The sequence below is a fragment of the Apodemus sylvaticus genome, chromosome 2 (assembly GCF_947179515.1).
Source record: "Apodemus sylvaticus chromosome 2, mApoSyl1.1, whole genome shotgun sequence".
Taxonomy (NCBI): Eukaryota; Metazoa; Chordata; class Mammalia; order Rodentia; family Muridae; genus Apodemus; species Apodemus sylvaticus.
The window spans coordinates 166,930,168-166,945,624 of record NC_067473.1 but is presented as its reverse complement, the minus strand read 5'-3'; the positions used below and the strand labels follow the sequence as shown (position 1 = coordinate 166,945,624).

The 15,457-nt window shown below is 38.0% G+C and overlaps 1 protein-coding gene across 2 annotated transcripts in view; it reads left to right on the top strand.

Moving 5' to 3' along the window:
• Nucleotides 1–11,106, top strand: part of LOC127679306 (killer cell lectin-like receptor 2) — a 31,323-nt gene extending 20,217 nt beyond the window's left edge. For both annotated transcript variants that reach the window (XM_052175071.1, XM_052175070.1), the window contains 4 exons: nt 772–914; nt 2,745–2,848; nt 8,945–9,100; nt 9,181–11,106. In XM_052175071.1, coding sequence (XP_052031031.1) covers nt 772–914; nt 2,745–2,848; nt 8,945–9,100; nt 9,181–9,244 — 467 coding nt within the window. In that variant the 3' untranslated portion in view covers nt 9,245–11,106. The remainder of the gene's footprint in view (nt 1–771; nt 915–2,744; nt 2,849–8,944; nt 9,101–9,180) is intronic.
• The last annotated feature ends 4,351 nt before the right edge of the window (nt 11,107–15,457 follow it).

Genomic DNA, 15,457 nt, shown 5'->3' with positions numbered 1-15,457 from the left:
ACCCTCCATGTATTGCTTCCAGCCCATGATGTTTCACAAGCTTCTGCTTCTTAGAGTTGGGCTGGGTTAGAAACCTTATCTGAATGGTGTCATAAAGGATGGACTTGGTGCTGACATGATTCACTTTGTATGAGAGTCTCCAATTCATCCATGCTTCTCTGATGGACTTTATTACATATTTGTGAGAAAGAGAGGAGATTGCAAAGACCCTGCAGTCTCCCTAGTTGCTAGTTTCCTTATAATAGATACTGCATTCTGACACTTAGTGAGCAGCAGGCAGGACTTGCCTGGGAGACAATACTGCAAATTGGTCACATTTTGTCAGGATCTCTTTTTTGGGGGTAGGTGAGGGTTGGGTGTGAGACAGGGTTTCATTTTGTAGCTCCAGCTGGCTTGAAACTTACTATATAGCCCAGGCTGTTCAGGAATTTACTACTCAGCTTAGGATAACCTCACACTGGTAGTGTTCCTCCTACCTCACTCTGTGGGATGCTGACATTATAGCAATAAAATGTCATAGGCTTTACTTCACTTTAAAGACTAAATAGTTTTCCCTTGAGTGTATGACCTACATTTTTTTTTTCTTTTTCTACTGTAATAAACAATGATGTAAAGAGGATGGGTGGGCAGGGGTCTCTGGGCATTCTACAATCTCAATTTCTGAGAGCTGTGAGATTTCACTTACTTATAGATATTTAATAATAAACTCATCACTATGATATCAGAATATCAGAAAATAGGAAGTTTAATCATTCACCCTTTCTGTTCTAGGCAAACGAGTGAAAAAACACTGGTTCTGCTGTGGCACAAAATGTTATTATTTCATCACGAATGATCAACAGTGGAGTGGATGTATAAAGACTTGCCAGTGTTGCAGCTTATCTCTTCTGACGATAGATGATGAGGATGAGCTGGTACTATAGACCGTAACATGTTTCTTTATCCTTAGAGTCTCTCCCTAACCCTTAGAAAATGAGATATGAGCTCACACAAATGTTTAAAAAGGGTGTCCGTCAGAGGTTTTATGTGGTGTTTCTATAATGTGAGTAAAAACAGTGCAGTAGGAATTTCCTAGTTGACTCTTTCCTGGTCTCCATTTAAAGTCAGGACTCATCATCAGTTATTAAGAGATTTATTGTTAATGAGTGGGTTGGGTGTTTGCCCAAGAGTGCTTCAGAGAAGCATGCCTTTTCCTGATGAAGTTTAAGCATTTAGCTCAGTACAACCTGTGACAGTTATGCCTAGGGTTTGCTCTTTGGAACCCAGGAATGAGAATTATTGAAATGAGTAATTAACCACACAGTCTGTCTTCAAATTAGAAATGATGAGAGAACCATGCAACTAAATAGTCATATCAATTAACTCCTGGTGATTTAACTGAATATATCTATAATATTTTTTATAATATTCTTTGCATCATAAAACACCTATCTTTAGAAACTAGTATTTAAAAAAACAAAGTGGTCAAGAAACTGACATTGTCTGTTTGCTTTCATTAGTAAGGAAATCTCCACAAATATGGAGATTATAGTTTTCTGGAGAAATGCTTGCAAGATCAATTTGAAATCTTACCATTTAGAACATGTCAGAAGCCGGGAAGTGATGGCGCACACCTTTAATCCCAGCACTTGGGAGGCAGAGGCAGGCGGATTTCTGAATTCAAGGCCAGCCTGGTCTACAGAGTGAGTTCCAGGACAGCTAGGGCTACACAGAGAAACCCTGTCTTGAAAAACAAAACGAAACAAAACGAAAAGAATATGGTAGATTTATTTATCAGTTTAATACATAGTTAAGCAATTACATTATTAATACTACAGCATTATTATAATTTTTATTATTTCTTCGTGTTTTACAGTCATTATTGTCCTCCTGTTCTACCCTCTGACTATTCCTCATCCCATATCTCCTCCCCAGTCTCCAAGAGGATGTCCCACGCCATCCCCACCTCCATCCCACCAGACCTCCCCACTTCCTGGGGCCTCAAGTCTCTCGAGGGTTAGGTGCATCTTATCTCATTGGCACCAGACTAGGCATTATTATAATTTTAATATTAACTAGTGATATAAAGTTCAATTAGGTACAGTATACATAGTTAAATTTAAACCTGTACTATGTTATATATTCTGAAATTTAGTGTGACATTATGCTACATGGATATCACATGTAAGATGTACTAAATACTTCCAGGTATCTTCCCATCTCCTCCTCAAGTTCTGTCTCTTCTGGATCTGAACTATGAAAGGCTTCTTCTCTGCAGAATGGAATTTAATACTCAGCTTTTTGCATAGGAATTTTCATCTTAGTAGATTTGCTCTGAATATAAGGGGGTCACTTATAATGAACACTTCACACATGCCTTTGGGAAAAATCACTTGTATATTTTTATAAAGTGTCAGAAATTATTTAAGGAGCCAGTGTGTAGTGTATACTTGGGGTTCTAAAGCAGGAAGATTGTGAGTCCAAACCCAGCCTTATCTACATGGCAAGACTTTGCCTAAGAAACACAGTCTCAAATTGTTTAACAAACCAAGTATCATTAGACACCTGAAGCTACTATGTTAAATAGCTTATGAAACTGACATTGGTTTTAACAGAACTGAGCTACTCATGTGAAATTACTTTAGACATTTTCTCCTGCACAACAGGACATCAGAGAACTTATGGAAACTTCTAGGAAGTTTCCTGCTTGTTCTTTTATCAAACTGATGAAAATTTTACCATAAGATGTGTTGTTTTCTTTGCAGAAGTTCCTTAAGCCCCAACTTCAAGGAGACAGATACTGGATTGGATTGACACACAATAAAAACAAATGGGAATGGCAGTGGATTAACAATGGCTCTTCTAAACTGTGAGTTTCCAGAACCCGTCACACTCTAATATTGGTGCAGGAGTTGAGAGGACTGTGTGCAAAGGCTTTCCTCCCATTTCCCACAGAGTTCCCCATTTCTAATAAAGCTCACTGGTAAGAACAACCTGCAGAAAGCAATATTTGAGCAAGCGTTAGGCAAGGAGGATAAACAGTCTAGAAGCTTCCTGTGAGCGATGCAATGTTGAACACAGGTAAGGATTCTGTGTTTTAAGATGTACAAGGCACAAGCAAATCAAAGGCTTAAGAGGATATGGAGTGACAATATCATCTTGACAGATTCAATGGGTATGAGTATCTTTACATTCACCAGGTTTATTTCTGTAGTTACTTATATGCTTTTTTATTTATACATATAAAAGATATTTATATATACATACTTATACACATACATATATCTATGTTTTGTCTTTCAAGGTATGGTACTGTGGAACATCTAATATTTATGTTCATTACTGATGTGGTAAAAAAGTTTTTGTTGATTTTCTTAATAATATTTCTTTTTTAATAATCTCTTTCAGAGGCATGCCAATTGTAGTGATACATGCTTTTAATATTTGCACTTGGGAGACAGCTAGAGAGACAGAGGTAGGCAGATCTTTGAGTGCAAGACCAGCCTGGTCTGCTGAGTAAATTCCAAGAAAACCAGGGCTTCAGAAAGAAACCCTGTCTTGAAAAACCACACCACCAACAAAATGTAATATAAAATAAAAAGGAAAGAAATTTCGTATGTATACAGAATGAAATTTGATCATATTCATTCTTTTTGTGCACTATTATGATTCACCTTCACGTGCCCTAACATGTATCCCTCTAACCTGGTTCTTCTGAATTAACTGTAAATAGGTTCATGGATGTAGGCCTTCCGCTGGAGCAAGGAAACCCACCAGAGGCCACACCCTCAATAAAGAATTGAATCTCCCTTTTCTAGCACCTAACAATAGTAATTCATTAAAGGTAGAGGCCCCCCCTCATCCATACAGGAAAGGGGATTCATGTCTCACTTGGGTAGCTACAGTTGCTGGCAATTTGTGAATGGTGGGATAGCCATGCCATGTTCAGAAGGCAGCAAGCATTTCACAAAGCTTTTCATTTCTCTGGCTCTTACAATTTTCTACTTGTTCTTTTATGTTCCTTGAGTTTTACTGTTTGTGTGTTTGGGGAAGGTGGTTTGTGAAATTGTCTGCTTTAGGGCTGAGTGCATGTTCTCTTCTCATTGAGAACTTTGACTAGTTCTACAGCTCTGTGCTGCCCACTGCATAAAGATACTTCTCTTACCAAGGCTGTGAGCAGCCCAGTTTAGGGTATAAACACAATTATGAAGAATGCCGTTTGATTTCCAACCACTTAGCAAAGTTGTGGTAGCAGGTTTCATAGTAGAGCTTGTGACTTCCCCCGTCATAGATTTTGGATTTCTACTACAACACCAAACATGACATTCCTCATGTGGTAAAGGCCTCAACTTCCGTAAGAAAGTAGCTAGTTATCCTGTTGTAATGGTAAAACTGGACAACCTTTTCCTAGAAGATCAGTATGGTGGCATGCAGGAATCAGTGCTGGGTAGGACCATTCCTATCTTTTCTCTCCTGCAGTCTGCAAAGACCTGACATTTTGAAAGCCAGTCCAGGGGAAAATGATTTCTGATTGGTGTGTGATGGATTTCTCTATGTCCTGACATCCAAGTTTGTGGTGTCTTCAGCAGCAGGTTGTTGCCATGTAATTGTGGTTGACAATAAGATGGTAAGGCCAATGTTGATAGCCTATGATGTTCTGGAGGTCTCTATGTTCTCCCTGACTAATAATTCCTCTGAATGTATCCCCTTCCTTATACTTTGTGTTTCATTTAATACGTCATACTTCCTGTGGTTCTAACTTCTTTTCAAAGTTATATTTTTATTTTTAATATTTTTTCATAGACTACATTTTGATCAGTTTTCCTACCCCTTAAGTCTTCACATACTGGCCCCACCTCTCTATTTACCTAACTTCATGTTCTTTGAACTCTCTATCCCACAACTAAAAACAAAAAATTGAAAATCTAATCAAATAAACAAAAAAATAAGAGAAAAATATTGAAAACAATCAACCCCCAATCACACACACACACATACAAAATATGGATTTTTTTGTGTTGTTAAGCTCTGTGCTTACTATCTAAAGGATTTCAATAAGGTTTTTTTTTTTTATATATCCTTAGTTTTGGTTAATCTACCCTTTTTCCTTTTTTATTCTTCATCCTCCAGGACTCATCTTTATTTGATTTTTAACAATCAAGATTCCTTCTTCTACTTTCTTTCTTTTTTTTTTTTTTTTGGATTTGCTTTTTTCATGACAGGGTTTCTCTGTATAGTCCTGGTTGTCCTGGAACTCACTCTGTATACCAGGCTGGCCTTGAACTCAGAAATCTGCCTGCCTCTGCCTCCCAGAGTGCTGGGATTACAGGCGTGCGCCACCACAGCTCAGCTTTCTTCTTCTACATTCATATCACACATTTATTATTCCTCTTGTAACTGATGTTTTTAGAAATACTAAATATTGAAGTATCTCCCTAGGAATTCTATGTCTGTCCTTAAATAACATTGTTATCTGGTTATAAATTTGACTTCATAGAATTTAAAACTCATTTATTGTCTTTTGTTGTTTTGAGTTTGGGATTCATTTCAGCCAGGCAGCACTCCAGAGTCTTATGTCTCCAAGGGCCTGAGATTACAAGCAGGTGTGATTGTGTCTTGTACTATTCTTTTTCTCTTGAAAGATATCAACCAAACTTATTTACAATTGTTATGTGGTGGTGTTAGTATCTGAAATTCCATGGGTTTCTGCTTATGATGTCACTTTCTTTATGCCATTCTTTGGATTTCCTCTGCCACAGAGGAAGAAACTATCTGACCCATGGTACCCACAATGGTAACTTTCTCAGGATATTTCATTCAGTTCCTGGGAACATGGCATGTCTGTTCCTTTCTATTTTAATGTGGCCCTACAAGTGTGGACAGCTAAATTCCAAATAAGAAATAAAAATAACATCCACCTTTTCCTCCAAGAATATCCTCAAACTAGTTTTGATAGTGAATGCCAGAAAACAGGTGGTCTTATAAGTTGTATTAATATGATGAAGCCATGCAGATTAATAGTATTAAAATTAATTAATTTTGGTTTTCAGAAAGAAGGATCATTTCACCTAGGCTAACTCTACTCCACCTGCATCTATTCCCAAGCCTGAGGATTTCTGCTTTTTTCCAATGTTATTGGTCACAGAGTTTATAAATTTTTTTGTAGCCTGAGAGTAAAATTGGCAGATTGTAGCATTTGGCATGAGATGACAGGGATATGAGATAATGCCTGCATCCAGGTTAAGAGATATTTGTGGATATTGACTATGTTTTAGAACTGTTCCTTGCTGATGGTGTGCTTGATAGGCCCAGGATTGAGTCCTTAGTAAGGATGCCCAGTGGTCAGAAGTCTTTTGTAACTACCACAAGCATTTTATTGTGGTATGTATGTTGGTGTCCTCTGCTTTCTCCCTCTGAGGGTACCCAGATGCCATTGTACTGGGTGGCTTGGGAATGGGTGACCTTCTCTGAGGATATTAATACTACAGCTCTTTTAGGTGAAGGCCTTCTCTGATATTCAATGAAATAGCTCTCTTAGAGGATCTGATCTTGTGTACATACATTTATCCAGGGAGGGTTTGCATGGATTTAGGATGAACCAGGGGTATATATGGACTTTGAAGACTGGGAAGGAGTTTTGAAGGTAGATGAAAATCATTGGTTAGAGTTTAAAGTTCTGTGAATGCCACATTTGTATGGAGTGCCATTCCAGGAATCTCAGGTACTTGCTGGGTGAGTTCTTATCAAGAGGGGAGGAAGTTTGTAAGTCTGCCATGGACTACCCAACCGTCCCCTAGTAGAGGATGTGGGGAGTCAAGATCTCCAAATGTGGTCAGAGAAGGGGAGGCCCTGCTGGTAAAAGGAATTTTCCATTTGGTTCACATGAACTGTCAGGCCATGGTCGGCTGCCAGTTTAATTAGGAATGTTTCTTGACATTTTCTCCAGTGAGAAGGTACAGAAGCTTCTACATCTATTACAATGGTAGTTTCTAATGACCTACTGAATAGCTGTGACCCTAACTTGAGTTTCTTGTATAGAGTCTATGTGGGCTTCACCATGGAGATAAAGTCAACAGCTCATGATTCAGAATATGTGCTTAGTCTGTATCTGTGTCTAGTTAGTGCATGCTATGTTTTTTCCTCTTTAGTTATGTTCAAAACACTGCTTTATTGATTGTACTCATAATTATATTTCATGGTTGGTTAATGCATATTCTCATTCCCACTGTATCCTCCCTGTTCTATTTATGCTTCACAGTCCTCTTAGTTTTGTTTATCTTCTCTTTCCATTCCTATGATAAATATAAGTACTCTACTTCTCCTTGGCTTATTCAGGGCTCAAGAAGGGAATTTTTTTGTTGAAGATTTGTCTCTTTTCCATTGCATCCTTGTGAAGTTCTGTGGATTTCTTTCCCTGGTTCATATTCTCTGATACAGATTTTCAGTCTGTTATCCTGATTCAATCTCACTGTGTTGCCCAGTGAACAAATTCTGATCCTCTTGCCTCTGCCTTCCATATTCTGAGACAGCAGTTGTATGCCAGTGCATTGGTCTGTATTCGTTATTTAGTATTTGAATGTTCATTTCCATAGACTAATTATTTAACCTTTATGTTAGGATAAAGACTGTCTGCCATGTTCTGCTGACACTTTTGGAGTCTCAGCTCTACTGCATTTTCAGTCTGTATAAGACCAAGCTGCACATTTGCTACATATGTGTGTGGGGAGCATGAGGCTAGATCCCATCCATGTATAATCTTTGGTTTGTATTTCAGTTTCTGGGATCCCCCAAGTGTCCAGGTTAGTTGACCCTGTTGGGCTTCCTATAGAGTCCTAACCTCCTCAGGGTCCTTCAATCCTTCTCCCAACTCTTCCACAAGAAGTTCTGAAGTCTGTTGAATGTTTGGCAGTGGGTCACTTGATCTGTTTTAGTCAACTGCTGGGTGGAGACTCTCAGAGAACAGTTTTCTTAAGTTCCTGTTCGCAATCATAGCAGAATATCCTTAATAGTGCCAGAGATTAGTTCTTGCCTATGGGATGGGACTCAATTTGGGCCAGTCATTCCTTGACCATTTCCTCAGTCCCTACTTCATCTTTGTTCCTGCAATACTTGGAGGCAGGAGAGAGTTTGGGATGAAGGTTTTGTGAGTAGTTTGATGTTCTTATCTTTCCCCTGGGAGTCCTGCCTGTCCATATGAGGTAGCCATTACATGATTCATATCTTCATTTTAAATTATTTTTCACATGAATGAATTTTTAGTATCAATGTATCATCCTACAGAGATTGAAGAATGTTAAATACAGGGAAGTCAGTTAATCACATTGTTTCAGACCAGATTCATTAGTTCTGAGAGGGGATGGGGGAGAAAATAAACCAAAAGAACAATCCCTCTTCTGTGATTTTACTCCTTCTATACCTTTCTCTTAAAACACAGGCACAGAAGATCTGTTTGCTACACATTTCTTTCTTTTTATTTGTAATTATTGCAAAAATATCATAGAGAAACATACTTTAAAGTCATCTCTTAGTGGTACTGAAACTATGTATTATTTGAGAATTAAAAATCAACAATGTGGAAGAAATAAGAAGTTGAGTTGTGATCAAATTTCTATCTTTATTACATTTATTATTTTTGGGTGAAGATATGCACATATGTGGGTACATGTCACAGCACATGTGTATAAGAGGGAAGTTGAAGGAGCCACTTCTCTCATTCTACTCTTTATTATCTGGGGTTTGATCTCAGATTGTCAGACTTGTCTCGAATGGTCTGTATTCACTGACCCATGTTACTGGCCCAAGATTATTTTTATGAGTTTAGAGAAAATGAAAACCTTTTAGTGATACACTTACTAATTTTGTATTCTCCATACTTTAGTCAATAAACTTTAATTTAAAAATAATGTCTAAATCAGTATAAGTTTCAAATGTAAATAACTGTCCATTATTTTTGTTTGTTTTATAGTGATTTGGCAGGAATGAATTCAGTATATCGCAGAGGAAGCTGTGCATTTCTAAGTCCTATTAATATACAACATGATGACTGTGCTAAAACCTATGGCTGTATATGTGAAATGAGACCAAGTAAATTCCATATTCCAGTGAGCTATGTGAAGAAAAGGTACAAATGGGATGTTATCATCTTTGTTTGTTTCCTGTGCAGATTTGTGACTACTTAACAGCTGAATCATTTATTCACAGAGCTCAATCTTCTCTGCAGAATGATGAAGTGAAAAGTGAAGAAACGTTCTGTCATCAGACTTAACAGAACAGAAGCCATCTTCCTTCCTGGTAAATAGAGACACTTGTGTCTGGAGAATGGACACCCTTTGTTCTAAGCCTTGAAGAATCATTGTTTCCAGTATTACACACAGACCAAATACAGAACTTAGATAATCACACACATTCTTCATCATCACTAGGATAATCCATTTCCTTAACCTATAGCTCTGACATCACACTTAAGAAATAGGATGCAGTTGCTGTTTGTTGGTTGGTAACTTTATATTTTTGGAGGTAGAAGGATTAACCTGAAAATGTTTTTATTTGCTGTAAAATATAATTTTAGACTTGATGAATAGTTGCCAAGGTAGTATAATGAACCCATACAACCTTTCATAGTTCATGTCTTCTCTCTCTCTCTCTCTCTCTCTCTCTCTCTCTCTCTCTCTCTCTCTGTGTGTGTGTGTGTGTGTGTGTGTGTTTGTCTCTCTGTCTCTGTCTCTCTATTAATCTGATGCATTTGGCAATAAATAGAAATCCCATAGTTGTAGTAATATTTATTTAGGCCTACTGGATGTAATGGTTCAGACTTATAATTTTATAGGTACATGAATTTGAAGGCAGTCTAGGGTACATAGTATGTTTGTGGACATTGTGAGCCTTATTGTGTGACTCCGTGTTATGAAATCTAATTATGATGATGATGATGATAATAATGTTAAATTGTCCATAAATATTTTCTAAAAACAAGCAATTTTTCCTTTTTTTAAAAAAAGATTTATTAATTTGCAGCTAAGCAAATAAGCAGTATAAGTACACTGCAGCTGTCTTCAGACACACCAGAAGAGGGCATCATATCTGATTACAGATGGTTGTGAACCACCATGTGGTTGCTGGGAATTGAACTCAGGACCTATGGAAGAGCAATCAGTTCTCTTAACCACTGAGCCATCCCTGCAGCCCTCAATTTCTTTTATAGCATCACATTGAATGGTAAACTGAAGAAATGTGGTATTTTTGTAAAAATATGATCTAATCTATAATCCAAATTTATATTTGTTAGTTTTCTGATCATGTCACTGTCACTATTTCCTCATGTTTAGGATTATGCCATGCATTCACCTGTAATGTCCTTTGGTTTTAAAAGTCTTAATGACTTTTGATTTTTTTCTAATATTAAAAATTAAAATATTGCTGGGCAGAATGCATATAATAAAATGTACTCATTGTAAGCTATAAGAAAAATAAGTTTTAACAAATATGCACATGTCTTATAGAGTCATTGAGCTTAAGAAGATCACAATGTCAGCTTGACACATGCTAGAGTCATCTGAGAATAGAGGACCTCCATTGATAAAATGCCCCCTTAACTTTTGGCTTTAGACAAGCCTACAGTGCGTTTTCTTAATTAGATGTTGATGTTGAGAGCCCAGCCCATTATGGGTATTACTACCCCTGTGATGGTAGTCCTGGATTGTGTAAGAAAGCAGGCTGAGCAAGCCACTTTGAGCTTTCAGAAAGATGCACCCACCCATGGCTTCTGCATTAGCTCCTGCTTGCAAGTTTCTGCTGGGCTTTAGTATTTGTTCTGACCCCATCAGTAGTAGACTCCAATGTAGAAATGTTAAGTAAAAATGATCCTTTTCTTCCCCAAGTTTTTTCTTGTTTTGGTAATGGTATTTCATCATAGCAATACAAAACCTAATTGAGAAAAACATTAAACCCTTACAGGGTTTTGTATCTCTCAAAATTCATTTCAGCCCAGTACTTTGAACTCTGGCCATATGCAAGCAGGTATATGTTCTCTTTCCTGTAAATTAATATGGTCTTGTCCAGAGTGTTATATACTATGCTGTTGTATTTTCTGTATTTTCTCCATGTACTGGATATTAAAACATACTTTACTTCTCAGAGAAGTTTGTTCTATTTTATTTTGAATATATTTTTACTTGAAAGTAGATTTTCTTAAATGTAATATATTCTTACTATGGTTTGCCCACCATTTCTCTTCCAGATCCTCTTCACTTCCTACACCCAGCCATATCCACATCATTTCTTTCCCTTTATATTTAGGACACAAACAGGCATCCAAAATATTAATAATAAAGTAAAATTAGATAAAAGAAAACACAATAGAATAGGATAAAACAAACAGACAAAAAAGATTCAGAGAAAAATTCCGAGACGCAAAGGACTATTTTACTAGCATACCTTACAGGCATGTCACTCTTGAGGACAAGGCTTAGTGAGGCACATACAATTGCACACATAGAAATTCCATAATTGGTGCAGCTGGAAGATAGATACCCAAGTACCCACCTCAGTATCCATGGCCCAGGACAGCAGGGACCACTTTGATGAGAGACTGTGTGATGCATAGATGGGAAAGACGGAGTATGAAGTGTAGGAATGGAAGAGAAAATGTAACTGAGCATTTTGTGTTCTGTGGAGAGAGGTGGAACTGGAGACATGATGATGGTAAGGAACAAATATACATGAGGAGCCTGCTCATTCTCCTTGGGCCATGGTGATGTTCAGGCCTGGGCTTCTGCCTAGGGACATGTCTGGGTTTGCTGTAGTACTATAGCTGGCTATGTATTAATATCTGTGGCTTGAGTTACCACCAAAGACCATGTGGATGTCAATGTTTGGGATGCCACCTGAGAACCTGTGAATGTTTATCAGTGATGCTGCTGATAGGTTACATACTGATCTGAATTATTTGTGCTGCCATCTGAGGCAATGATGATATCTAGTCCATGCTGCTGCCAGGCCATGTCGGTGTCCATGGTCCTATCACAGTCAGGGTATCTGAAGCTTGTGTTACTACCAAAGACCATGTGGATGTCCATGGACTGGGCTTATGCCTGAAGTCATGCTGATATCTTTGCAGTAAGCTAATGTGCCATTAACTTGGGTAGCATGAAAGACATGGCTCTGGTGGTGTGGGACTAGGAGAGCTGGATCTGCAGCTTGCTAGCTGTGATACTCAGGAGAGATGGACCTAGTCCTCACGTGAGGAGGCCCAGAGGACATGCCCATAGGAGAGCCTTCTCTTCGCTTCTTCTGATGTGTGGTGGCATGGGTACAAGCTTGCTGCCTTTGGGATTGTGAAATCAGGAAAGCTGGCCCTGCACTTCAACAGGACAAAGCAGGAGGGGTGCCTCTAGTGGCATAGGCAAAAGAGAGCCTGTGGTCTGATCTACTGAGTGGTCACCCAGGCCCAGATCCAGGGCCAGAGTTTTCCCACACTAACATCAACACTGTCTATGAACTTCTGGACTAAATGAAGTATCCTAAACATCCAAAACTCTAAGATCTCAATGACACAGGGGAATAACAGGATATCTAAGAGAGGTCCTAGTGAGGATTCAATATTAAAATGTAGCAGAAGTCAGAGGCCTCAAACCAGAAAAATGACTCATCACAATGAACATTTACAAGTAATTCTGTCTGGCAAAAATAAGACACAGACCTGTGAGTATATAAGAATGTTATTAGAAGTCATTTTCATACTGTATTCCTTTAGTACAACAGTGATATTTGGTTTTACTCTTGTACCTTGGCCAATCTAGTCTCAGGTACTTGGCCACCCAAGCACAATTGGGTACAGGTTTCTTCTCATCAAGGAGCTCTTACCACCAATCAGCTATTTGTTTATTCATCCTACAAGCTTTGTGTGACTTACACACCACCATATCTGCAGTCATGTCACAACTGTAGCACAAGTATTTGTATCTGGTTTAGAGTTTTCCCCTTGTCTACTGGTAAAATACAGAGTATTTTCTAGTATCATGAATCCTCATCAGTAGGCTTTAATGGTTTTGGTAGAAAACACCTAGACTTCTCTGGTTTAAGAAATTCTGCAGGTGTTGTCATCAGCAATAGGCCACTACCATCTGTATTTGAAGAGCAATCAGTCACCTTGACAATGGCATTTTTGTTTGGGAGTCATATCAAGCTCCTTTGTCCTACAAATTGATGAGATATAATGCATTCTTGATACTAGAATCTTCATTTTGTTTGTTTTCTCTTGACAGGAGGTATCAAGTTGGGGCTCTATCGTCCCTATTATTTGAGATTCCATTTAGATCACTGTATGTATGTATGTATGTATGTATGTATGTATGTATGTATGTGTATGTATGTATGCATGCATATATGTAAGTATGTATGTATGTATGTATGTATGTATGTATGTATGTATGTATGGGTTTTCATATGATCCATCAAATGGGCAAAGACTTTTTTGACGTTTGCATCTGATGGAGGACTAATATCTAAAATATATGAAGAGCTCAAAAAGCTTGAAATCAAGAAAACAAACAACCCAATAAAGAAATTGGGTATAGATCTAAACAGAGATTTCTCAAGTGAGCAATCCAATGGCTGAGAAGCACTTAAAGAAATAGTCAGCATCCTTCGTACTCAAGGAAATACAAATCAAACTACTTTGAGATTTTATTTTAACCAGTCAGATTGGTCAAGATCAAGAAACACATAATAGCTCATGCTGACAAGCATTTACAGAAACAAAAATATTGATTCATTGATGGTGGGAGAGCAAAGTCATACAGCCACTATGGAAATCAGCATGGCATTAAGAAGCTGGATATTGATTGACCTGAAGGTTCAGCTGTGTGACTCTTGGTCATATATCCTAAAAGTTACTTAATTCTATCACAGAGACATTTCTCAACATTTTTTTTGCTGCTTTCTTCATAATAGGTAAGAGTTAGAAACAAACTTCATATCCATCATGAATGAGCAGAGACAATTTTGGTTGACCATAAAATTGGTGACAATTGCCCTTTCCTTATCCTTAGCTGCTTAGTCCTATCTTCAGCCAACATAGATTAATATTGAGGACTGAAGATTTTAACTTCACAGTTATTCTGGTGGAGATAATAGTATATTTCTCTTTGTCTCAATGGAGGTGTTTAAGTGTGGAGTGACACAGCTTCCACTTTATACTTCTAGTACTTGCACAGTGAAATTTACCAATCCTCCACAATCCTTGCTTGTCAATTTTTGTTGACTACTCCACTTCCATTCACTCTCTCAAAATCTCTGTAAAAATGCCCATGGGATTTTACTGAATCTGTAGGATGGTAGCATAGCATCCATATACGTATGGAACTATGAAAAGTCATAGCTATAGTTTTACTCACGATTTGGTGAGGTCTTCACTTCTCTTAGTATTTTGTGATATGTCTTACAAATATTGATAATTTTATGATACTTTATTTAATTTTTTCTACATGTTCCTTTCCCATGTTAATATTTTTTGTTTACATTGGTGTCTAAGTAAATATAACAAAGGCTGTTTAATTTACTATGCATCAGTCTAGACATTGAGTCAAGTCCTCAGTGAATGTTATTGTTTGACTTAGGAGGAGTTATTCATGTCAAAGGTCAAGGCCTCAGGTAAAGCTCAGAAGAATTGCAAAGCACACCTAATGTATGACTGTGAATGTTGTCAGTTTGTGCAGAACATGTCCACTGCCTCTTTTTTCCCCCAAGATTTTATGGCCTGAAGTCTCTTCCCCTACAGAGATTGCACCTACTGAAATAAATTAAACTTTGCCCCTTGTTTGGCTGTATACCATAGATTTGCCTACTGCTCAGCTTCATGGAATAAGTGCCTCACTGTTCAGCTTTCTGTAATAAATATACCCTGCTTTCATGTGCTGCATATTCTTAGAGAACACACAGAACCCGATCACAGCTTTTCTGGGTCAATGTGTCTATCATTTCTTCATTTGCTCACTGCTCCAGTTAAGTCAATCCCTGGAGCACGGAGAGTACAGGTGAAGAACTTTATTTGTAGCAGGCTCTTCCGGAAGTGGTGTGCACAGTTTTCTCAGGAACTGCCAGACTGCTTTCCAGAGTGGTTGTACCAATTTGCAACCCCACCAGCGGGTTGTGGAGGAGTGTTCCTCTTTCTCCACATCTTCGCCAACACCTGCTGTCTCCTGAATTTTTAATCTTAGCCATTCTGACTGGTATAAGGTGAAATCTCAGGGTTGTTTTGATTTGCATTTCCCTAATGACTAATGAAGTTGAGCATTTTTTAAGATGCTTCTCAGCCATCTGAAGTTCTTCAGGTGAAAATTCTTTGTTTAACTCTGTGCCCCATTTTTGAATAGGTACCCCATGTTTGGTTTTCTGGGGTCTAACTTCTTGAGTCCTTTGTATATATTGGATATTAGCCCTCTATCTGATCTAGGGTTGGTGAAGATCTTTTCCCAATTTG